At 38.8% G+C, this 24,775-nt stretch overlaps 1 protein-coding gene across 1 annotated transcript in view; it reads right to left on the reverse strand.

Moving 5' to 3' along the window:
* Window positions 1–24,775, reverse strand: part of AGBL2 (AGBL carboxypeptidase 2) — an 88,762-nt gene that overhangs the window by 17,656 nt on the left and 46,331 nt on the right. Inside the window, exons 12-13 of the mRNA XM_044682389.1 lie at window positions 12,778–12,896; window positions 9,573–9,639 (exon numbers count right to left, since the gene is read on the reverse strand). Coding sequence (XP_044538324.1) covers window positions 9,573–9,639; window positions 12,778–12,896 — 186 coding nt within the window. The remainder of the gene's footprint in view (window positions 1–9,572; window positions 9,640–12,777; window positions 12,897–24,775) is intronic.

Here is a 24,775-nt window from a genome sequence, read left to right on the forward strand (position 1 = left end):
ATTCAACTAAATGATATCTTCTGAGCATGACTTTGTGATTAGGAGACCCACTTGAATGGGGTAAACAATACTTTCTCCTTACACTGACAATATAATTGAAGGAGCATATCCAGGGAAGAGTCATCAAAGAGGCATCGAATGAATGTTGTTCGCATGATTTTGTTAAAGCCTATGGGTTTTTCTTCTTTAAAAATGTAAATAGTTTTTATGAACACATTTTAATAAACACATTTGATTATGGTTTCTCTTTTGTTTGTATTTGTTGAGTCTAAAGTTTATAATGCTTTTCTTTAGTCTAAGTAGGAATTATCTGAATAATATGGAAATAGATATGAAGTGATAACATTTATATGACCCAGTGGAATTGCTTGTCAGCTCTGGGAGGGGGAAAGGAAGAAGGGAAGGAAAGAAAATGAATCATGGAAATATGGAAAAATATTTAAAAATTAAAATAAAAAAGAGGAATTATCAACAAAAATCACTCCAAAAACATAAGGAAAAAATTTAAAAGGAGATTGTTTAAAAACAACTAATTTAGGGGGCAGCTGGGTAGCTCAGTGGATTGAGAGTCAGGCCTAGAGACAGAAGGTCCTAGGTTCAAATCTGGCCTCAGACACTTCCCAGCTGTGTGACCCAGGGCAAGTCACTTGACCCCCATTGCCCACCCTTACCACTCTTCCACCAAGGAGCCAATACACAGAAGTTAAGGGTTCAAAAAACAAAACAAAAACAACTAATTTAATAAAATCAGACTGATTTTAAAAATTGCTTTGTTGTAAACTTAACAATGAACAGTAATATAGCTAAACTTGCTTAATAACTACACTTAAATGAATTCTGGCATATAAGATATTAACACTTCACTCTAAGAATGTAGAAGGATTTTTTGTCTATTCTTTGTCATTTATTTTTCTTCATTCAGGTCATAGTTATTGTTACATTCTTTTCTAGTTGGTTCTTTGGTTTTGACCTCCTCTATTGGAGGCTTTCCAGATTTCTTTAAGTTTTTCATTCTTACTAGTCTTAATTACATTATGGTATTCCATTACATGAAAGTACCACAACTTATTTAGCCATTCCTTTATTGTTGGATATTTATGTTGTTTAAACCTTTTTGCAACTAAATTAAAATAATTATTTTTAAAGAAGAGAGTCTAGTATAATTCTCTTTAATAAAAACAAATAATGTTGGGTTCAGAAGAACCCAGAACAATATTCTCCTTGCTAATACTATCCAGTACTCCTTGGAGCATTAGAGGCAGTCCTTGAATAGCTTGAAATAAGGATAGCTCTGTGAAAGGGAATTTTTATTCCCTCTGTCTATTTTAAGTTAATCAATCAAGAACTTAAAGTACCCCTACTTAACACTTAGTAAGTCACTAACAAAGAAAGTTCACCCCTAAAAGGCCACAAGCCTGCCCCATCAGGCAAATTGGGAGGCTGTGATTGGTTTCTGTGCAGTGAGAGACAAGAAGTGACCTGGAGAAACTTCTTAGAAAAAGCCAGACCAGGGGCAGCTGGGTAGCTCAGTGGAGTGAGAGTCAGGCCTAGAGACAGGAGGTCCTAGGTTCAAACCCGGCCTCAGCCACTTCCCAGCTGTGTGACCCTGGGCAAGTCACTTGACCCCCATTGCCCACCCTTACCAATCTTCCACCTATGAGACAATACACCGAAGTACAAGGGTTTAAAAAAAAAAAAAAAGCCAGCACAAGGATGCCTGAGGAGGCATTTTAGGAGGAATTTGGCTGAAGAGGAGTTTTTTTTTCCTGCAATTCATTCTGTGAGGAACTTTAAGAAGATACATTCGGCATTGGTGAGTCGGGCTGAAGAAGCATTCTGCGCTGCATAGATTCAGTGTTGTGACTTGTGTTAGTTAAAATCACCTGGGGTTCTATTTGGAAGGATTGAACCTCAATATAGTGTTTGACAAACTTCTGTGGACCTGTGGGGGTCCTTAAAACTACATTTCCCGTGGTCCAACGGGTTTCATGGGTTTCCTGTTTTGGATGACGTATTAAAGGTGAGGGACTGTTTTAAGTAGGGGGTAGTGACTTGGAACTTCCTCTTTGAGTTCCCTGAGCTCGAGGAGAGAGGAAGGTAAATGGCTGAGGTGTAGGTTGGAATAGGTTTCTTACAGGCGCGTGGTCAGTTTATCTCTATCAGCATGGCTTTTATTAAAATACTATTCTCCCTTTTGATCTCGGCCCTCATCATTTTTAATCATAAGAGTTTCAAGCTGAAGGAAGAGGCTTACTCTGGTGAGACCCTTGTTGAGGAGGGCGACTGGACTTCCACGTGGAGATCAGAACTTTGTCAGGGAGTGTGTTATTTGGAATTTTGGGGGTTCATTTGAGCCTTAAAATATTTAGATATATGACAAACTTCCTGTGGACATTTAGGGGGCTTGGAAACTACATTTCCCATGATTCAATGGATTTCCAGTCTTGACGTGAGCTAACGTAAAATGTAGCTCAAATTGAGAGGTCGGGATTGAGGCTTCCTCTTTGGTTACCTGTGCACTTGCTTTTGTATGTAGGAGAGGTGAGAGAAGGAAATGGCGGGCGATTTGAAATAGATCTTAGCAGGCGCATGGTCATTATTTTACCAACATGGCCTTAATTAAAATATTACTTCTTCTTTTAATATCAGTCTATATTTATTTTAAAAACAACAGGAGCAAATTGAATTTCTTCTGATAGGAGCTCTAGGGTGGTAGGCTAGGAAATATTTTCTATTTCCCTCATACATTTCCTTCCTTTTGCTATATTTCTATTAAATTAAATTATTAAGAGCTACTAACAACATTTTGACTTAAGAAATTAATTTTATATACAGTGACCACAGTTTTTAAAAAAATATTATTTTTGTCAAAACAAATTTTAAATTATTTTAGCTCTTACTAGTGTCCATTTAGCACTTGTTGGTTCCTAAATTTAAGGTAATTGGTTTGAGTTATGGTTTTGGTTTGGAGATTGTGGAGCCCTAGTCAACTTATCGGACCAGCTGAGAGATTTAGTAAACAGATATCTTAGACTGGATATGAATGAGCCCATGAGGCAGTAAGTTTTCAAGATCTGTTTTGTGAACAAATCATGGCCAGATATCAGCAAAAAAATCCAAAGGATAGATGGATGGGTCATTAAGCCCCTAGAGAAGTCCTCCAAAAAGCAGAGATTATATATATGGAAAGAGAAGATAATAGTACTAAGGAACTGAACAGAGTTATAATCCAAATTTTGAGAAAGACTCAGGAAAACGGCAACAATTTTACCATGGTAAAGAGTTGGTAAAGTCTTACGCTTGGCTTCAAAAACTTGCTATCACAAGTACAAAATGGTGGCAGCATGGCTAAATAACAATTCATGTGAAAAAGCTCTTGGGATGGATATCAGTGGACCAAAACTTCAATATGAGTCAATGCTTTGGTGTGACATTTAAAAAAACTAACATAATTTGAAATTGCTTTTTAGATGCATAGTGCCTAGGCCTAGGTAAGAGAGAGTCCCACTGTCTTCTATGGACCTCATGCCATAGGAAGATAGGGTGACAAAACTAGGGATGTCAAAAGATGTCATAGAACAAAATGTCTTCTGCTTAGCCTCAGAGGTCAGACTAAGAAAAATGAGTAAAGGGTATGACAAAGAAGTGTTAGGTTTGATGTCAGTGTAACAGGGATTTGCAAACAAGAGGCAAAGGAAGAGAGCAAGATGGGTGCAGGTGAGGCCGTGGTGAGATGCAGCTCTACCTCATAGAAGGGAGGAAAGACCAGAAAAGATTGAGTCCTTTTCTGCAGGTTCTGTCTGGTGTTACAAAAGGAAACATACTTTCCAATTGTTGGGGTTGATTTGACCTAGTAATGATTAAAATCTTGGGCAGACACTTCCTTACACTGCCAAAGGCCAGGTACAAAGCTGGGCCTGTTTACATGAGCAGGATGTGGATATCTGTGATGAACTCTGGCCACCAGGAATGTTTGGGTTACTGGTACTGCCTCTTCATAAATGAAATTCTTTGGACAGAAACATTTTCTGAGGTGATATAATGACACAATGACTTGGTAGAAATGTATCTATAAAAATGTAACTAAGGACATTAAATTAAAGCTGTGTGTGTCACTCTTTTGCCTGGTCCCAGACTATTCATTTCAGCATTTGGACCCTGATAAGAAGCCCAGAGTTGGCACCCAACTGTTAGAACAACCCCAAAATGGCACTGGCTATCTCTTACTCAAAGACATATCAATGGCTGCATGACAATCTGTTGGGTGTTGTGAAGGGAATTCTCTGTCTGGTACATAGGTTGGATAAATGGGCTTCCAATTCATGAAATTCTGGAATTCTGAGGACAATATAGGTAAACATGTAAAGGGATTTTGAGGTATGGAGAAGGGGAGATGATGGAATTCATGGTAAATGGTATCAGTCTCAGGCAAGAAGTGAGATGAGATATGGGGTGGCACTAAAGCTGAGGACTTGTGGAGGAAAAGATTTGGAATTATCTTTTTTGGAGAGTGTGACATAGAGAGTTAGAGAAAATTAAAAGGCTTGCTGTGTATCAGTCAGGGTTCTTGTAGAAATGGTTATTTTTTGAGCCAAGACTATTAAGAAATAAAAGGGAGATCAGAACAGAGGGGATAGTTTGGGAGGATAGCAAGGGATTATGGTTGTGGTAAGGAAAAAAAATGGGTTTAGCAGGAGTGAAGCAGAGGGAGACCCAGAGGACATGAAATTTATTAGAGAGGAGAATTTCCCAGGTTAAGATCTTAAGAGACAGAATAGTTTCAGGTAATGATGAATTCTAAAGTTTGCCCCCTCTGATGGGAAGAGATGAAAGATGGAGAAAGAGAAACTGAAGACATTGGAGTCAAAAAGGTTGATGAACTTAGGCGAAAGGGTCTCATCGCTGTAAAGACTGAAGAAGTTACTAGGGTGAGGCAGGGTGGAACTGGTTACAGAGTTGGGGCAAAGGGTAAAACTACCAGCTGGGTGTGGAAGAATGAAGAAGATTAAGCTTCAAGGTCTACAGATCAGAGCAATAAAGATATGGACAAGGTGATAGAAACAGATGGTGAGAACTTCAAAAGAAGAAAGTGGGCTGGGAGGAGGTTCTGGAAGCAGAGTATGCTGTGGGGATAGTCAGTACTGAAGAGGGCACCCTCAGGAGAAAGTGAGTTCCAAGAATGATCAAGAGGTTTAGGAGTGTGAGAGGGTGAGACTGAGGATGGTGGCACATGGGGCTATAGTAAATGCCAGTTGACAGAGCCATACAATAGGTCTTTGTCAACTTATACTGTTGTGAGGGTTATTTAGCAATTAATTTAGTATTAGTGTTGGACCTAGCAGGAAGGGCTGGAGAATTCCAAGATGGAATGAAGGAGCAGGAAGTGGGGCTTGTGCTCTGAGAGAGACTCCGTTAGTGGTTGGGACATAACTGTTGCTAACCCTGGGAGATCTCAGAGTTAGGGAAAAACTGCATCCAGATTCCCTGGGATCCTGAGAGGTGGAGGCTTTCAGCAGTGGACAACAGACCTGCAGAGCAGCACCAAGTGAGGAAGTGGTTTGTGATCTGGTGGGCAGCATTGCAGACTCACTCTCCCTACCTGGGTACCTTGGATCACCTTGGCTCTTGGCATCCTGTGACCATCCTTGGATTTACCGTGAGACCCCAATTGAAAGCCATCTTCAGGCCCTTTAGCTGAGCTGACCAAACCTGGTTGGAACCAGGTTTGGAGGAGCTTTCCTTGTGCCTTCAGTACTGCTTCCTTTGGGCCCTGCCTGGCTTAGGTCAATAGAATAGTGTAGTCAAGTCCTTCCCTTTCCCCTGTGGTTTGTCCTTAGGTTGTAAGTATAGAATTCCTTATTCCCATCCTTCATAATTATTTCCCTCAATTAAACTTATATACTTTTACCTTTTGCCTGCTGGTTCCGTAGACCCTGGCCTAGGTGGGCTGAGTGACTGTTGGGCCACTGCCATTCCTGAGACAGTTAACAGTTTGGCAGTAAACCCTGGTCTCCCTATCCTGGTTGGTCCTGTCTCTCCTTCAACCCAGTGTGAACCCACAAACCATTTAGATTACAATTTAATAATAATAGTTAACATCCCTGGTGCCTCACCATTACAGTACACATGTGATATGTGTGGTTCTTGTAGTAATAGCTGCATTTGTTTTGTATGGCGCTGTCTAGTTTAACACAGCTTGAAGAGACTCAGGCTCTGCTTAGCCCCAGAAGGCAGAATTAGACTGATGTGACACTACCCTAAAGTGTCATGAGTCAGCTTGCCATTTGTTAGCTGTGTTGGAGAGAGTGTGCTTGTTCAGATATAGGTTGGTTGTACTCTACACAGATGACTTTTAATGAAGACTCAAAGCAGAGGGCAGCTAGGTTGATGGAGAGCCAGATGTAGACACAGAAGGTTCTGGATTCAAATCTAGTCTCAGACGCTAACTAGCTCTATCACTCTGAGTAACTCATTTAACTCCCATTGCCTAGCCCTTTCCACTCTTCTGTCTTGGAACTGATATATAGTATTGATTAGTAAGTTAAAAAAAAAACCCAAAACAACAAACTTTGACAATGTAGTGTTAAGTAGCTAATGTAGTACATCGACTGTCAAACTATTTTGTTGCTCTTAAATCTCATTTTCCATGTGTGGAAGCATATTAAAAAATGTTTTAGTTCAAATGAAAATATTAAGTAATAAATATTTTTCAAGTCTAAAGTTTTCTCCAGACTTTTCCTTCTTTGTCTCAGGCTTAATTTCTTTTAGGAAAGTATGATAAATGCTACTTTAGAATGTCCTATATATTAGAGACATATCCAAAGACATGAGAGGACTCTTGCTAAATTAGAAATACTTGGATTTAGAATAATGATAAATCAATTTAAATGATTTCTGTTAGACTTGTACCTAAAAGCAAAATATAGTATTTTTTCAATTAAAAAAAATTTAAATCCTTGCCTTCCATCTTAGAATCAATACTATGTATTGGTTCCAAGGCAGAAGAGTGGTAAGGGCTAGCTAATGGGGGTTTAAGTGACTTGCCCAGGGTCACACAGCTAGGAAGTGTCTGAGGCCAGATTTGAACCTAGGACCCCCCGTCTCTATGCCTGGCTCTCAATCCACAGAGCTACCCAGCTGCATCCCCAAAATATAGTATTAAGATTTTTCTTCAATATGTAAGAAACTTATTTCTTATTATATAATACAATATATTATTAGATTAATAAGATATATTATTGAATTAATTATTTAATATTAAATTAATCAAATAGTTAAATATATTAACAGTAACAACAATTAATACTATAATAAGCTTATGAAAAAGCATAACTATTTTAAAAGGCTAAGATCAAGCATTTAAAAAAGAGATGGAAAGAATGGAGACTTTTAAAAAAATCATAAATGTATCATTTCTTTATGGCTCAGATCACAAAACAGAATTTCTTATTTTCCCTAAAAATGACTTCAGGGGACATACAAGATCATCTGAGAGAATGAGGACTCAATGAAATCTGCCAATAGTCTGGGTTTGGAGCAAGGATCTCAAGGTCTTTTCCCAGGCCTTCTCTTCCTGGCCTTTCTGTAGTATGACACTTTTTGATCACTTTTTTTCTAGCCTCCTCTGAGATTCTGTTCTTTCCTGGTACTCCTATTTGATTGTTCTTTCTCATTCTCTCTCTCTCTCTCTCTCTTTTTTTAAATCCTTACCTTAACGCCTTAGAATCAATACTGTGTATTGGTCCTAAGGCAGAAGAGCAATAAAGGCTAGGCAATTGTCTTGCCCAGGGTCACACAGCTAGGAAGTATCTGAGGCCTGATTTGAACCCAGGACCTCCCATCTCTGGTCCTGGCTCTCAATTTGCTGAGTCACCCAGCTGCCCCCTCTCATTCTCTTTTTTTTTTTAAATTTTTTTTTTTTTATTTTAAACCCTTAACTTCTGTGTATTGACTTATAGGTGGAAGAGTGGTAATGGTAGGCAATGGGGGTCAAGTGACTTGCCCAGGGTCACACAGCTGGGAAGTGTCTGAGGCCGGATTTGAACCTAGGACCTCCTGTCTCTAGGCATGGCTCTCAATGCACTGAGCTACCCAGCTGCCCCCTCTCATTCTCTTTTGTTGGTTTAGCATTCATTCTCCCCAACCATCCCCTCTCTTCCCCCTTCCCCTGCCCCCCAGCCCAAATCAGATTAAAATGTAATTGGGAAACATTAAAAAAAAAAAAAGATAACATAGATAATGTTAGTTTGTGGTTTTGCCAAGTCAATAATGAAAACTGAGGGGCAAAGAAGAGAAGTTACTTGCCCCAGGTCACCCAGGGATGGATGTTCTCCAAAGCTCTACTGTCAATTCTCTTCTTTTGTCTCCTTTTTTGACATTCTCTCCCTTGTTAAGCATATCCATTCCTCTGATTTCAGCTGTCCCAGGACAGATAGTTCCCCCTTCCATATATTAATCAGCATTTTTTCAGTTTCACATCCCTAACTGCCTGTTAGACATTTCCATCAAGAGGTATCATAAGTGTTTAAAATTTAAAAGGTTCAAAGGGAAACTCAGAATATTCTCCACAAACCTGCTTTCTTCCAAACTTCACTTACTTCTGAATGAATGAAAAGATGGAAATGATAAGGTTGGACCTGTTAACTTTGGTGTTCAATAAGTTTGTATTCCCATTGTGATAATTGATGATGGGTTGATCCAACCCTTCTGGAAAGCAATCTGGAATTATGCCCAAAGGACTTTAAAAGACTGCATGTCCTTTGATCCAGCAATACCACTACTAGGTTTATACCCCAAAGAGATAATAAAAAAGGGTTGTACAAAAATATTCAAAGCCACACTCTTTGTGGTGGCAAAAAATTAGAAAATGAGGGGAAATAGGTATCAAGTGATAACATTTATATAACCCAGTGGAATTGCTTCTTGGCTCCGGGAGTGGGGAGAGTAGAGGGGAGGGAGAGCAAATGAATCATGTAACCACAGAAAAGTATTTATAAGTAAATAATATAAAAAGAAAAAAATAATAAATGGCTGGGAGGAGCTGGGTGGCTCAGTAGATTTGAGAGTCAAGCCTAGAGATGGGAGGTCCTCAGACATAGTCTAGCTATGTGACCCTGGGCAAGTTACTTAACTCCCATTACTTATCCCTTACTACTCTTCTGCCTTGGAACCAATATATAGTATTGATTCTAAGATGGAAGGTGAGGGTTTAAAAATATAAAAATAAATGGCAAGCTGGGGATGGGAGGCCCTGGCTTCAAATCTGGCCACAGATGCTTTCTAGCTATATGACCCCGGCAAGTCACTTCCCTGTTTCCTCTTACTACTCTTCTGCCTTGGAACCTATACTTAGTATCAATTCTAAGCTAGAAGATAAGTAAGGATTTAAAAATATATATATAAATGGCAAAGCAAACTATTATTATTATAAGTAAGGGGATCATCATTTCCCCTGTTATAGTATGCCTTAGGAACATGAGGAAAAACCAGTCAAAGGCTCCTGTCTACAACAGTGACTAATACTATCGAGTGGCTCACTTTCTTGGGTTCAAAGCTCCATCTTCATTTCTTACCTTTTCTACCACATCAAGTAAATGAACAGGAAGGCCATCTGAGAGAGAGCTGTCTGAGCCACTTGTACTGTTTCCAAAAAAAAAAAAAAAAAAAGGGTTATTAGTATTATTTGAAATCCACCCAGATAGAACACTTGCATATTCTCTACCGGAATAATTCTTTTACTATTTGTTGCTTTCTACTTTCCATTACTTGGGGGATCTTTGAAAACCCCAGAAACACAGTTGATCATTTGAGACTTCACAGGTTCACAGACTTCAGAGCTAGAAGGGACTTTAGGGAACACTGAGAATAAAGCAGAGGGGTCAAATTCCCTGCCAGCTACCATTATTGCAAAACTCCCCAAGTGCTGCCCAAAGCAGATTAAAATTTAATTGGGAGAGGTTTAAAAAATAAATATAACACAATGTTAGTTTGTGGTTTTCCAAGTCAATAGTGAAAACTGAGGGGCACAGAAGAAAAGTCACTTGCCCCAGGTCACCCAATTTATAAGTAATATATTGAGGATTCTAACTTTGGTCTTTTGACTCCAAATCCAAAGCTTTTTTACTGTGCTATCTCCCTTAATGCAGTAGACAAATCTGGATAGAAGTTCAGGTCATGAAGACTTGATGTGAAGGTGATGTGTAGGGTGGTGTAGTGTTCTTGGAGGTAACCAGGAGACAGTACAACTCAGAAGATGGGACCTTAAGGCAGAGAAGCCAGAAATGGACACTCTGTATGTCCCTCAACATCTACTGGGGGGTGTCAACTCTTGTCTACTTGACATCAACCACGTTTCTTTCCTAGCCTGCCAGGGGATTCCTAGGGCATCCAGCTTATCTTCCCCTAAAGCTTTTTTTACCTTGGGCAGTAGCCCAAGAGTACCTAGACTATAGCACCCCCAAGTTAATTGAATCCTGGGCTCTCCTACATCACATCATTCTAACTCTCCTATCAAACCTGGGCTGCTGTTATACTGTGGAGAAAGATAGCCCTGGAGTCCAGCCTCCTTAACACCTTTGCCAAATTGTATGGGGAAAGTGAGAAAAGGATCCCTAGTGACCTGAAGAAATCCATTTCCCCACCTCCTAGACTGAATCTCTGGGAAGCACTTCTTTTTTGAAGATGCCCTTTGAGCTAAGTTCTGAAGATCATTTTAGGGTCTGAAAAATGTGATTTTAAGAAATGTCTTTTGTAATTTGGGTGGGAGGAGAAGAAGGGAGTGCTGCATTACCATAGATGCTAGCTAGAGAATGGTAGTTTTTTGATAACGGGATCTCCTACAATGGTGTGTGGGAACTATATTTCCTAGTAGGCTTTGTAGCTTATTTAGCTTTTTTAGAGGATAATGTGAATGCCATTTTAGAAGATGGTGTCTTGGTGAATTCTTTTCAGTTATTCTTAGGCATCATTCTGTTTCACTGTTCTTTCCCCCAAAATGTCATTTATCCCAGCTAAAAAAAACACTCATGGAGTCATAGGAGTCCTGAGTTAGAATTCTGTCTCTGACACTGATTAGTTGTGTGTCTATAGGCAAATCACTTAATCTCTTTGAAACTGATCTTCATTTATAAAAAAGGGATCTTACTCACTATAAACAATTTCAGGAGGTTGTAAGAAATAAAGAAGCAAAAATATGTAGAGCATTATAAATCTTGAAGTGGTATGCTCTTGTTATTTCTTATTATAGCTGGCCATGGAACTGGATCAGCAGCATCCATCTGAGTCCCCTAGGAACAAGGCCTATAACTAGGTTTGACTGGAGAGCTCCCAATGCCACAGGAACCCTCTACAGGGAGCAGGAAACCTTTTGAGGTCTCTAATGATTCTCAAGACAATGTTAGATGGAATCTTTTGATAATATAATAATGATGGCTATTTGGAAAAGTGCTATTTGGTTTCTGGTCATTCAGGTCAGACTCTTCCTTCCTGGATCCCTCATGCCTGTGTATTAGTAGAATAAAACCTTTTCACACTGTTACTCTGTTAAGGGAGAAGACAAACCTCTCATTCTTGAGCAAGCCCTCAAGGCTCTGTCCATGGAATAATCAGGCTGCTTATTCTCATTATGGATTAGTGAAAGAACATGCTATTTCAACTTGTCATTAATACATTTCTGATTCATATTTGGACAAATTAAAAACCCTGCCATCCCCATTTCTTTCAGGATATGGGTGAATTCTGATCATCCCTTCATCAAATCCCATCATCAAATATCCCTTCTGATTAGTTCCTTTTTATATCCCAGATAGGATTTTTACTGAACTTTCAGATATTTCGGTTGTGACTGGATAGAACTTAGAACTGTGTCTCTGAGGCTACAGACCACTCTTTAGCAATTCACTTTTCTGTATTTACCGAACAGTTTTCTCACCACAGTCCCATGCTTCAGCTTAAAATCTGACAGATGAGGGAACTGAGCCTGAGAGACAACAGGATTGGCTCAGTCTCTTGACCAATGAATGCTAGAGCTGCTGATTTGAAAACCCTGCCCAGCTGAACTTGCTTAGTCTCCATGATGGAATCATGAAATTAAAAGCCTCGCTCGTTCTTTCCTTATTTGTAAAGAGGAGTTGGAACAGATGATGCTCTAAGTCTTTCCCATTCTGACCATTCTAAGTGTCTGGATTCTTCCTTTCAGCTCCTCAGCAAGCCCATATATAGGAGCACGGGAGGAAAACCTCTGCAAGCCCCTTCCCATTTCATACTGTCACTTTTGATCACAGTTCAGCTGTTGGCTTGCAGTCTGGGTTAATGATTTCCCAAGTGCTTCTAAATGGGAAGTTAACAGTAGTGCTGTCTGGTGTCTCTCAGAGAATGCCCAGACACCCACTACAAGCTCTATTCCAGCTGGGCCTGTGCCTAGCTAGGCCCTGGAACTTGGGTATTTGCACCAAGTTGCTTTGCTGGGGAGAGTATCAACACCCTCTTGAATACATCTACGGAATAAGCCTTTGGGTGGTGGTAGTGTGGTGGTGGTGGAGATGGGATGAGAAGGGGAGGGTTCAAGGGAGTTTTATTCCAATCTACAGGCTGAGAAACTGGGTTAATGAATTCTTAATTAAGCACCCTGGAATTCTCCAATTATCCTTCCCTCATACATTTGAAATGGCTCTTTTGTATTTTTGGAGGGTTCTAGGTTTCTGTTTTGATTAAGAGTCAAGGTAATATAATAGAAATATAAATAACTTCTCTTGTTTTTCTCTGGATGGGATATATTACCTAGATTCAATGTCAGACAAAGAGATGTCACTCCAATTGCCATCAAAGTCCATTTCTTGTCCAAGTTCTGAGAATTTCTTAAAGATTTCTTCTTTAAGCTCTGTTAAACATTGCATGAACTATGGGACAGAAGGCAATAAGACCGAATGAGATAATATATGTAAAAATAAAATGCTAATTATTATCATTCTTCTCTAGGAGTTGTAAAAAAAAAAAAAGTTATTTTTGGAAACTTAGAAAAAAAATAGCCATGAATCAAAATGAGCACTTTGATAAATCCTTTCACAAATTTTTCCTGGAAAGTCATGCCAATATTTTGGACTATGATTATTCAGATGTTTAGCAAACCAAGGGTTATTGAAAAGATAGTTAAGAGTGAGGAGAAAAATTGAAGAGTTGCCAATCCAGAGTTTATTGGATGACAAAACTGTCATAACTAATCTTCATTCAGTACTTAATTTTGTCAACATTTTTACCAGCACCACTGATAACAGATTATATCCTTGTTTAAGTTTTGTTAGAACAATCTTCAAGAGTTTCTCTGGACAAGCCTTAGAAACTTCCTTGCTGTGTGACCCTGGGCAAGTCACTTCATCCTGGTTGTCTAGCTCTAGCTGCTCTTCTGTTTTAGAATGGAAATTGTGAGAGTTTATTTTTCATATCCTATATTAATTCCTATGTATTCCTTTGTCTGGAACCTGTGTCAGAGATACCACTCCTCTGCTGCTTTTTACATTTTCTTTGTTCTTGGGAATCCAAAGAAATATCTTCCTTTTTAAACAGATGTTTAATAACTGAAGGGGCATGTTTCCTGTGTCTTTTTCTCATTATGTGGGGAATAGGAGGGGTGGATAGTTAATAGATCACTCTTAATTAGCTATCACCAATCAAAGATCTCTTGAGATGGTCAAGGGAGAGGCTGAATAATGAGTTCCTAAAAATCTATTTATTAGATTGCCAAGCCCAGCTGAGGTTGTCCTTGGTCATAAGAGACAACCATGGAAACTTATATCCCTTTGTTGCTTATGATGCTGGCCCAACAACAATCCTGGCATATCAATGAAATTATATTCTAAACCCCAACAATACCAAGATAGAAGGTTTTAAAAAAATGCATCCCTCCTGCTTATTGGGTGGCCTTTTTTCATTAGCCAGTATCTTCATTTCATTGCCTTGACTCACCTGACAGTTCTTGTGCTACTGATATATGGATTTTTACGTTAAAAAATGAGGCTACAGGATAGATCAAGCCAGTGTTATTATTCTTGCTTATATCACATTTATATGGCATTAACAGAAGCAGCTAGGTGGCACAGTGGATAAAGCCCTGGGCCTTGACTCAGGAAGATCTGAATTAAAATTCTGGTCTCACATCACTATCTGCATGACCCTGGACAAGTCACTTATCCTAACTGCCTTGGTATTGTCAACTGTAAAATGGAGATGTTAATTGTACCTCCCTCTCAGGGTTGTTGTGAGGATCAATTAGATATTACTATATATGTTATAAACCTAATAAATGCTCATTTCCTTTCCATTTATTATTTTTTTAATGCTAAAACTACAGCACCCATTTGGGGAACTCTCCTTGGAAGAAGAAACAGTTGTTTTGAATATGTTTTGTTTTAAGAGAATTTTCATGATTTTATCACATAATGAAGCAATGAAACATTGGAACAAGTAAACATCTGGACTTCACAAGCAGCTGCTACTTTTCCCCTTTGTTTCTTTGGGTTATTAGAGCAATTTCTTAGGATATTTATTTATTAAAAAAAATTTTTTTAAACCCTTAACTTCTGTGTATTGGTTCTTAGGTGGAAGAGTGGTAAGGGTGGGCAATGGGGGTCAAGTGACTTGCCCAGGGTCACACAGCTGGGAAGTGTGTGAGGCTGGATTTGAACCTAGGACCTCCCGTCTATAGGCCTGACTCTCAATCCACTGAACTACCCAGCTGCCCCAACTCAGGACATTTTAAAAGGACAATTGTTTGCATTCTTTAGGCATTCTCTGGTGCCACACAAACTTCTCTTCTTAGATGTAACTAGTTTAACTTCCAAACATGAGGTACAAGACTCAAATAGTGATGCCCTTGCTATGGAATCCAGCTGCCGTGGCCTTTCAGAGTGTTTTGAGGGGGTAGGAAAGAAATTAAAAAGAAAGAAGGAAACAACATGGGTGTCTTGAGAAGAGGAGGTTCAGTCAAAGTTATGCCATGGCCTCCTGAATGTGTTGGTGTAGATCAGTAATAGGCAAACTACAGCCTGCAGGCCAGATGGGGCCCCCTGAAATGTTCTATCCAGCCTGGCAACATTATTCCTAATCTGATGAATACAACGAGTAGGATACAATACAATGAAACTTTGAAAGAGTTGTCTTAGAAACACAGATGAGCATTTCCTTTCCTTTGGCCCCCTCTTTAAAGTTTGCCCTTCACTGGTGCAGAGCTAAGTAAGGTTGATGTTTTTTAAAAGGACTATCTGCTGAAGTCCACATTGATGTCTTTATCTGCCTGTATTGGTCTTATGACCATGGAGTATATACAGCTGAACAGGCTGAGAGTCCTATGCTTTCTGGAATGGAAGGCTAAACAATTTCTCCATATTGGCTGCCTTGACCTAGAATTGCTGCCTTTTCTACATAGGGCAAGATACGTCTGTCTGTCTAGCTGTCTCTCATATATTGGTATAATGTGTACACACACACACACACACACACACACATCCTAGTTGTTCTCAAACAGAGGTTCTCCATCAGCCAGTACAGTATCATTCATATATGGAACCATTGGTTACAGCAAATAGAGAATATATGTTGGTGAGCAAAGCTGGATCTAATCTGTTCAACTTTTTGTTCATTCTGGATCTTCATCCAATATCCCAATTGTAAGACAGCCGGTTGGATTGGATGGTTCTGAAGGTCTCTTCCAGCTCATAAATTCTGTGAATATGACATCCTAGTGTTACAATGAGATGTAAAGACCTCCTCACCTGCGCTCCCAAGGATGTTGTTTGCAATCTTTTTTCCTCATATGGTAAGAGTTAATGGTTTTCCTTGAAGCACACTTGCTTGTAGCCTAATAAATTTATTTGTCTACAGTTCCACAAATTTTTGTTTTCTTTTCTTCTCATTTTTGCAAATGTTTAGTCCCTTTCCCTGCCCTCCATCCTAAGACCTTTGCCAAGGTCACTTTCAGGATATTTATTAGAGTCCAAGTTGAAGGGGCTGCCTCTGCTGTCCCAATGTCACAGACCAAATTTCATCCTTCGATTATGGGAACCAACCCATCAAAGTTTTCTCACAAATGTCCATCTGAGGTTGATGAGTCATCATAACTGTCAAGGCTGTTACCCCAGTCAATGTGGAATCTAGAAGCCCCCAAACTTGTAGCCTAGAAAGATTTGATGAACGCCAAGTTTACTTAGCTCAAAAGTTTGACCTTGTGGAGTGATGGTTCTTCCCTGAGGGAAAGTACAATTTCACTTGCCTCAGACTTAACAATGGACCTCAAAGGAGTTTAGGCAGGGAGGATTAATCCCATCGGATGTTAAGCATCTCCTTTGTCCCAGTGCTTTCTCCCCTTAGGCCAAAGTCCTATACCAAGATGGCCCAGCCCCTGGCTGGGTCTTTCCCTTTTTGTGTCCATAGTAAGGCAATCCCCAGACTGTTATTCCAGTCTGGTACTCCTTGTTTTCCTTTGTTACTATTGTAAAGTCAATCAACTATCCCTCTGGTGCTTATTCCCCAAGTTCCCCAGTCTATTTAAGCTTCCCAACTTCAATGGCTCCCAGTAGTCATCTAGTATGGTGGCACTCCCAGGGGTCAGTGACCAGAGCATCCAGAGTTCAATCCTTGGACTCAGTGTAGGCGGGTGGCCCATAGCTCTGTGTAGAGGCCTAGCTCAGCCCTGTACCTCTTTCCTTAATTAAAAAGTGGCTTTTCTGACTATTTAATAGTTCTGTGTTTTTTTCCCTGTCAACACCTCAAAGACCATTTCTAAGTGCATGAAAGTCTGTAAGTTAGGCATGCAATCCTTGGTTAATTAACATTCAAAGACACTGTCTGTGTGCTTGAGCACAAGGCCAATTAGCATGTACTCTTTAAGACCACTTGAAAGATGAAGGGCTTTGCTGAAAAGTGTTTTGGCTATATAGTGAAATACAGCCTCAATGAACTTCCTTGCTGCCTTATATTTGTCTTTCCCCCTTATGTGGAGAGTGGTATTTTGTCAGTGTGGAAAAGGCTAGTGAGGGAACAGAAATTCTTCAGGTCTACAGTCCAGGCATTCCTCAACTGAATTGAAACTCCACTGAGGAACCAAGGTCTGGTTAGTTGAAATTCAAATCCTTCAATAAACCCCACTGGAATATATATGTCTGGTTTTGCTTTTGCTTTTTAAGAATGCTGTTTACTATTCACTTAAAGAACATTTTCTATTAAATGTTGGGAAATGAGAAAGAGATACTGATTACCTCTGTAACTCCTACAATTAGTTCCATGAACCTAGAACACACTGTATCCAGGCTGCCTCATTTTAATTGTGCTGGTTCTTAGACCATAGACTTGGAGTCCATTGCTGGGCTCCTACCCCTTCTAGTTCCAGTTGTATGGTTCCCTTCTCACAGAGTATTCTCTGGCAGAGTTTGTATTCCACTAACAGTCTTCAAGAACCTAGGGTTACTTACACACCACGGCCATAAAAAATAAGACACTCTCAAATTCTGAAAACAAAAACCACCTTCTAAAAATGATGAGGTTCTTAAATGATGCCTTGTATTTAAGGCTTACTATACATGCATTTGTGAACTGTGAAATAGGAAGTATTAGTGGAAAGAACATTGGATTTACAGTAAAAAACCAGTTCAAATCTAGTTCCATTGCTGACTACCTGTGCAATATCTGGTGTTATGGCTGGCTGCAGCCACAAATTAATAATGAGAAGGAAAATTAGAAACCAAGGGAAAATGGATAAAGGGGACAGAGAAAGAGAGGGAACACAACAAAGGAAGAAAGAATTGTAATAACAGAGTAGGCCTTATAGCAAGTAGGCTCTAAGTGATTCCCAAAGTGGGCGCTACCACCCCCTGGTGGGTGCTGCAGCAATCCAGGGAGCAGTGATGGCCACAGGTGCATTTATCTTTCCTATTAATTGCTATTAAAATTTTAAAGAATTAATTTCCAGGGAGCTAAATAATATTTTTTTCTGGAAAGGGGGCAGGAGGCCAAAAAAGTTCGGGAACCATTGGAGACCTTTGGTGGTCAAGAGCTTCAGTGGAATAGAGTTTCCTCCTGTTTGACCATACTTATTTTTAATGGGGTTACAAAAAGGAAGGTGGAAGGGACAAAGCTAGTCTGACAAATTAGGTAATCATAACTAGACACAAACTGCAGGATCCCAAGATAATAGATGCAGTTAAGGCCTAAAATCCAGAGGACATATGGCCTAAGGCATATAAGCTTGTTTGATATATATGTTAATTGATTGTTATTGGCAAAACAGGTAGACTGAGATTACTGGCTGGTCATCCAGAATGTGGCCTTAGGGAGGGGCTAGAAATTTGACAAGGTTAAGGTTCAATTTAGCTCAAGGTTACAGAAACCAAGCATAGGAGTTAGCTTTTTGAATACTCCTAAAATAATATCAAGATTAGTAAGCCTGGACTGCTACATCTGGGAGTGTGTCTTTTCCCATATCTGGAGTTCAAAAATGAACTCTTTGATCCCTTTCAACTCTAAACTGTGGTGTGCATACAGAAATACAATTATTCTTTTCTTATCTTTCTTTTTCTATGCTTGATAAACATAACTAAATACAATCATTTCTACATTCACAGAACAGAAAGAGGAGTGTGCATTTAGTGGTGACTATCATCACAGCTTACATTTAATATATATACATATAATGAATTCAACATGTTAGTTTCTTTTTTTATATATAATTTAGTTTTTCAAATTATATGTAAAAGCAAGATTTGTTCTAAAATTTTTCGTTCCAAATTCTCTCCCCCCCTTCCTCCTCTGCCTCTCTCCCCCAAAGGTAAACAATCTGATATAGTTAGCTTTGAAACTGTCCTGCTTGTCTCTGTTATCTTCTTAACTTCTGTTCATTTCTGTTCATTTTTAATATGTGCAAACTATGATGGCCCTCTGTCATCCTTATTTTTTGTATTCCTATTTCTAGTCTTCCTCTTCAAATCCCTGCTACCCCTCCCCAATATGATATGTAAAAAAATGAAATAAAATAAAATCCTCCATTGTTTTTTGTTTTTGTTTTTGGGACATATTAAATTTAAATTCTTCCATTATAACAAATATGCAGGATCAAATAAAACAAGTTCACACTCTGGCCATTTCCAAAAATCTTTCAATCAGTCCTTTGAATCCTCAACCTCTCTGAGAGATCAGGGAATAAGCTTCATCACTGGTTTCCTAGATTAGGGGTTGTTTATTCCAATAGTTCTTAATTCGTTTAAAGTTATTTTTCTTTACATTGTTGAAGTTATTATATAATTGTTCTCCTGGTATTGCTCACTTCATTCTGCATCATTTCAGATAAGCCTTCCTAGATTCTCTGAATCCATCCACAATAATATCCCATTACATTCACACACTATAATTTGTTCAGCTAATCCCTAACTAATGGGCATCCTCTCAGTTTCTACTTCTTTGCTATGACAAAAAGTCAGACTGTTCTTTCTAATTGTCTTAGCTGGATTTTTTTTGGGTAAAGATATTTTATTTTATTGGAGCAGCTGGGTAGCATAGTGGATTGAGAGCCAGGCCTAGAGACAGGAGGTCCTAGATTTAAAAAAAAAATTTTTTTTTTAATTAAACCCTTAACTTCTGTGTATTGGCTCCTAGGTGGAAGAGTGGTAAGGGTGGGCAATGGGGGTCAAGTGACTTGCCCAGGGTCACACAGCTGGGAAGTGTTTGAAGCTGGCTTTGAACCTAGGATCTCTCGTCTCTAGGGCTGACTCTCAATCCACTGAGCTACCCAGCTGCCCCCGGTCCTAGATTTTTAAAATCTGGTCTCAGCTCCCCAGCTGTATAACCCTGGGCAAGTCGCTTAATCCCCTTTGCCTAGCCCTTACCTCTCTTCTGCCTTGGGACCAATACATAGTATTAATTCCAAGGTGGAAGGGCATTTTAAAAATTTATTTTATTATAATATAGTAATATTTTCATTAAAAAAGATATTTTATCTCATCAATTACATGCAATAATAAATTTCCACATAAGTTTTCTAAAGCTATATGATCCAAACTGTTTCTCTCCCTCCCATCCTTCCCCCTTCCTAGAGCTAGCAAGCAATTCAATTTGAGCTATACATGTATTATCATGCAAAACCTACTTCCATATTGTTCATTTTTATAAGAGAATAATCATATAAAACCAAAACCCCTTATGTATAACTCTGCTCTTACAACAATGACCAATATGGTCATGTATTTTGCGTGACAATAAATATAAAAATTAAAAAAGGAAAGGGAATACTCTTTAAAAAAACAAACTGACAAACACCAAAATAAAAACTCAAATAAACTAAAGTCAATAATCATATGCTTTGATCTGCATTTCATTCTTTATCTGGAGGGGATAGCATTCCTTGTCTTAGGTCCCTCAGAAATGTTCTTGATCATTGTGTTGCTGAGAGTAGCTAAGTCACAGTTGATTATTCAACAATATTGCTATTATTGTTCATAATGTTCTTCTGGTTCTACTTATTTAGCTCTGCATCAGCTCATATAAGTCTTTCTAGTGCTTTCTGAACTCATCCTATTCATCACTTCTTACAGCACAATAGTATTCCATCACTAACATATGCCAGAATTTTTTAGCCATTCTCCAATTGATGAACATCCCTTCAACTTCCAATTCTTTGCTGTCTTTAGATGGGTTTTTATCCAGATTTCACCTACTAATCATCAGTATCCACAAGGTTCTGTCTTGGACTTCTCTTCTCCATCTATATCACTTCATTTAGAAAATTCTCATCAGCTTCTCTGGATTTAAGAATCTTCACTATGTCAATGATTTTCAAATTTATTTATCTAGTCCTAACCTCTCACCTGACCTTCTGTGGGATCCATATCCCTCTCAGCAATATGGATCCCACACTCCACAGTCGTGTCTCCAATTGCCTGCTATATATCTTCGACTATATGTTCTGTAGTCATCTTAAACTTAACATGTCCAAATCTGAATTTATTATATTTCACCCCAAACTCTCTTTCTTCCTAACTTCCTTAGTAATGTCAAAGATACTATCTTCCCAGTACTCCAGACTTGCATCCTAGATGCCATCTATAACTCCTTACTCTCTCTGACATCATATTCAGTCCTTATGTACTCTTTTTTCCTCTGACATTGCCACCAACCTAGTACAGGCCTTATCACCTCATTCCTAGAATTCTGACTTCAAGTCTCTCTCTACTCCAATTCATCCTCCATTCAAGCTGTTGAATTTATCTTCCTCCATAGATGGAGCAGTGGATATAGTATTTATTGTCCACTCATTCCATTGTATACAGATCTTTGTGATTCCATGAATCAGAGCATGCCAGTACCATCCATTGTGTTTTTGTGACAGGATCCTGGAGTGGTTTGCCGTTTCCTTTTGTAGTGGATTAAGGCAAACAGAAGTTAAGTGACTTGCTCAGGATCACCTAGCTAATCAGTGTTTGAGGCTGGATTTGAATTCAGGTCTTCCTGACTCCAGGCTCAAGGGTCTATCCATTGAACCATCTAGCTACCTCCAGTGGATGTAGTATTGGACGTTAAATCAAGAAGACTTAAGTTCCAACTAGGTTCCAGACACTTATTAGCTGTGTGATCCTAGACAATCACTTACTCTTTTGCCTCAGTTTCCTTATGTGTAAAATGAAGTAATAACACCTCACTTGGTTGATGTGAGGATCAACTGAGATATGATTTGTAAAGTGAATTGCAAACATCAAAATGTTATATAAATGTTGGATACCATCATCTTCCTTATTCTTAAAGCATAAATACTACTACGTGTACTACCCACTATTCTGTAAACTCCAGTGGCTCCCTATTACCTCCCAAGGGAGCCCATTCTTCTTTTGAACTATTCTAACAATTCAAAAGCTTCTCCTTATAAAGAAATCTAACTCTTCCTCTCTAAAAATGATGCCCATCGCCCCCGGTTTTATGCTTTGGGACCAAGCAGAAAAGGCAATTTCTTATTCTATTTGATACCTCTTTGAAAATGTGAAGATAGTGATCAAGTCTTCTAAGACTTTTTCTATAAGTTAAATAAACATCTTCAGTTTCTCCAGTGAATCCTTTCATGGTAGGATCTTGAGACCCTTCACCATATCAATTGTCTTCTATTGAATGTCATTCAATTCAATGTCATTCTTTTGAATGTTTTCCAACTTACAATGATCCAACAAGGTCCCAGCTTTAGTGGGATGAGCTTCTTTCTTGCTCTGGATGCCAACAACACATGTGTCTCTTAATGAGACCCAAGATCATGGTAACCTTTTTTTAACCAGCAATGCATACTGTTGAGTTATGTGGCGCTTGTAGTCCACTAAAACCTCCAAGACCTTCAAATGAACTGCTGTCTCTGGCCATACTTTCTCAATTTAAACTCTGAGTTTGATATTGTGGGCACAAAACTGACAGTATTTTGGCAAAAGCAGGTTACTTGGGGGACTTGAAGGTGGAAGCTATTATTCATGATTTCAGGCATCAAGTACAGGAAAGGAACAATGATTAAGGGGACAGAAAAGTATTTTTGCAGATCTTTTGATCCTTTGGTTCTAAGATCTTATTGAGAGGCACTCCCTGGGATAGTGCAGAGGGCAATGTAGTTATGGCACTATGCTAGTCTTGTCCATCTTGTCTTTTTTCCATGCTGGATGGTATCCTTTAGGCCTTTTGATATTTGGGGATATCAGTGTAGCACTTGGGTTATCATTTTATTATTCCCTCTTCTCAATCATGCCTGGCTCTTTTCCTATATAAATAGCATCATTTAGAAAATGTTGGCATTAGAAGGGTGGTGTTTGCCAGCAAGGAGCAACTTGAAATCATTTAAGGACTATGAAATTTTCCAAATAGAATCCATCTTGCTTTTTCCTTCCTATTCAACTCTGGGTCCAGCTCATTGTATGATTGTATTGTTTACCCCAAATATATGGGTTATGAGGACTGTATAGAGTAACACAATGGGTTTATCCATCCAAATAGGCAATAGGAATTCTTCATCCACTTGTTTTTCCTATATGGATTGCTTGGCTAATTTCTCCTTTTTTGAAACCCTTACCTTTGTCTTAAAATCAATACTAAGTACTGATTCCAAAAGAGAAGAGTGGTAAGGGCAAGGCAATTGGGGTTATGTGACTTGTTCAGGGTCACACAGCTAGGAAGTGTCTGAGGCCAGATTTGAATATAGGTCTTCCCAACTCCAGGCTTGTTTGCTAACCAGATAGACATATAGCATGCCTTTTGGTGCTCATGATGAGAACAAGGTAAAAGACACCATGAAAATAATTACAGCTTACATGCCAACTTTGTTGCAAAGGATGAAGTGGCAAAATTCTAGAAAGAACTTGACAAGATCTTCCCAGCCAAGTCATATATGTAAATGTAAAACATAGTAGGCCAAGGGGTGGCTCAGTGGATAGAATAAAAGGTCAAAATATATGAGTTTTTAAAAGGAAGAACTATATCAACAGCCATATGAAAAAATTTTCAAATCACAAACAATTAGAGAAATATAAATTAAATGATTCTGATGGTTCCCTTTACAACTATCAGAATGACAAAGATGACAGAAAAGGAAAATGAATATAAATGAAAAGGAAAAATGAATAAATATTGAAGATTTGTTTGGGGCAGCTAGGTGATGCTATGAATACAGTGCCAGGCCTGGAATCTTTAGAAGACTCATCTTCTTGAGTTCAAATCTTCCTTAGACACTGTGACCCTGGCAAGTCATTTAACCCTGCCTGCCTCAGTTTCCTTATCTGTAAAATGAGCTGGAGAAGGAAATGACAAACCATTCTTGTATCTTTGCTTAATCACAAAGAACTAAATATAACTGGAAAATGATTCAACAACAATAGCCATTTTGGTAAACAAACTGGAACTATACCCATAAAGTCACTAAACTGTGACCTTTGACCAAGCTATATCAAGGTTATACTCAGGTCTATACCTCAAAAAGATCAAAGAAAGAGAAAAATGGACCCATATGGACAAAAATATTCATAAAATCTCTTTATATTGGTACATAGTAGGCACTTAATAAATGCTTATTGCTTGATTACTGATTGAACTGGAAATGAAGGGGACATTAATTGAGGAATAGCTGAATAAATTATAGTATATCAATATAATGGGATATTGTTGTGTTGTAAGAGATTAAGAAAAAGGGGGCAGAGCTAAGATGACAGAGAAAAAGCAGGGTCTTGGCTGACCTGTCCCAAAGTCTCCTATAAATAACTTTAAAATAACACCTCGGTGAATTCTGGAGCAGTAGAACCCACAAAAGAATAAGGTAAAACAGAATTCCATATTAAGACAACTTAGTAAGCAGAAAAAGTCTGTTGAACCAAGGTGAAAGTAGAATGCAGTCCAGCACAGACATCATGCTGCCAAGCCAGCAGTAGGTCCTGGCAGTAACTGAATTAGTAGCAGCAACTTCCAGAGTTCACAGCACATAAATAGTAAAAGGGTTGGACAATAGGTCAGAAGGATTATTTTGTTTCTTTGCTGGCATTGGGTATAGAACTGTGTTGCATTGTTCATATGCAGATGTAGGGTCATAGTCCCCAGGTGGGAAGGAACACTAGCATACCAGAGCTTGTACCTGTAGGGGAGCAGGGACCCTGATCATTATTCCAAGGTGGAAAAAAAGTATTTGTGGTCACACATAGACTACAGCAAAGGCCAGGAGAGTAGCAAACATAGCTCTCCTTAGATCATGCAATTTTGGAAGATCTAAAAACTTACAGATGCCCAGAAC

The sequence above is a fragment of the Gracilinanus agilis genome, chromosome 6 (genome assembly GCF_016433145.1).
Source record: "Gracilinanus agilis isolate LMUSP501 chromosome 6, AgileGrace, whole genome shotgun sequence".
NCBI lineage: Eukaryota > Metazoa > Chordata > Mammalia > Didelphimorphia > Didelphidae > Gracilinanus > Gracilinanus agilis.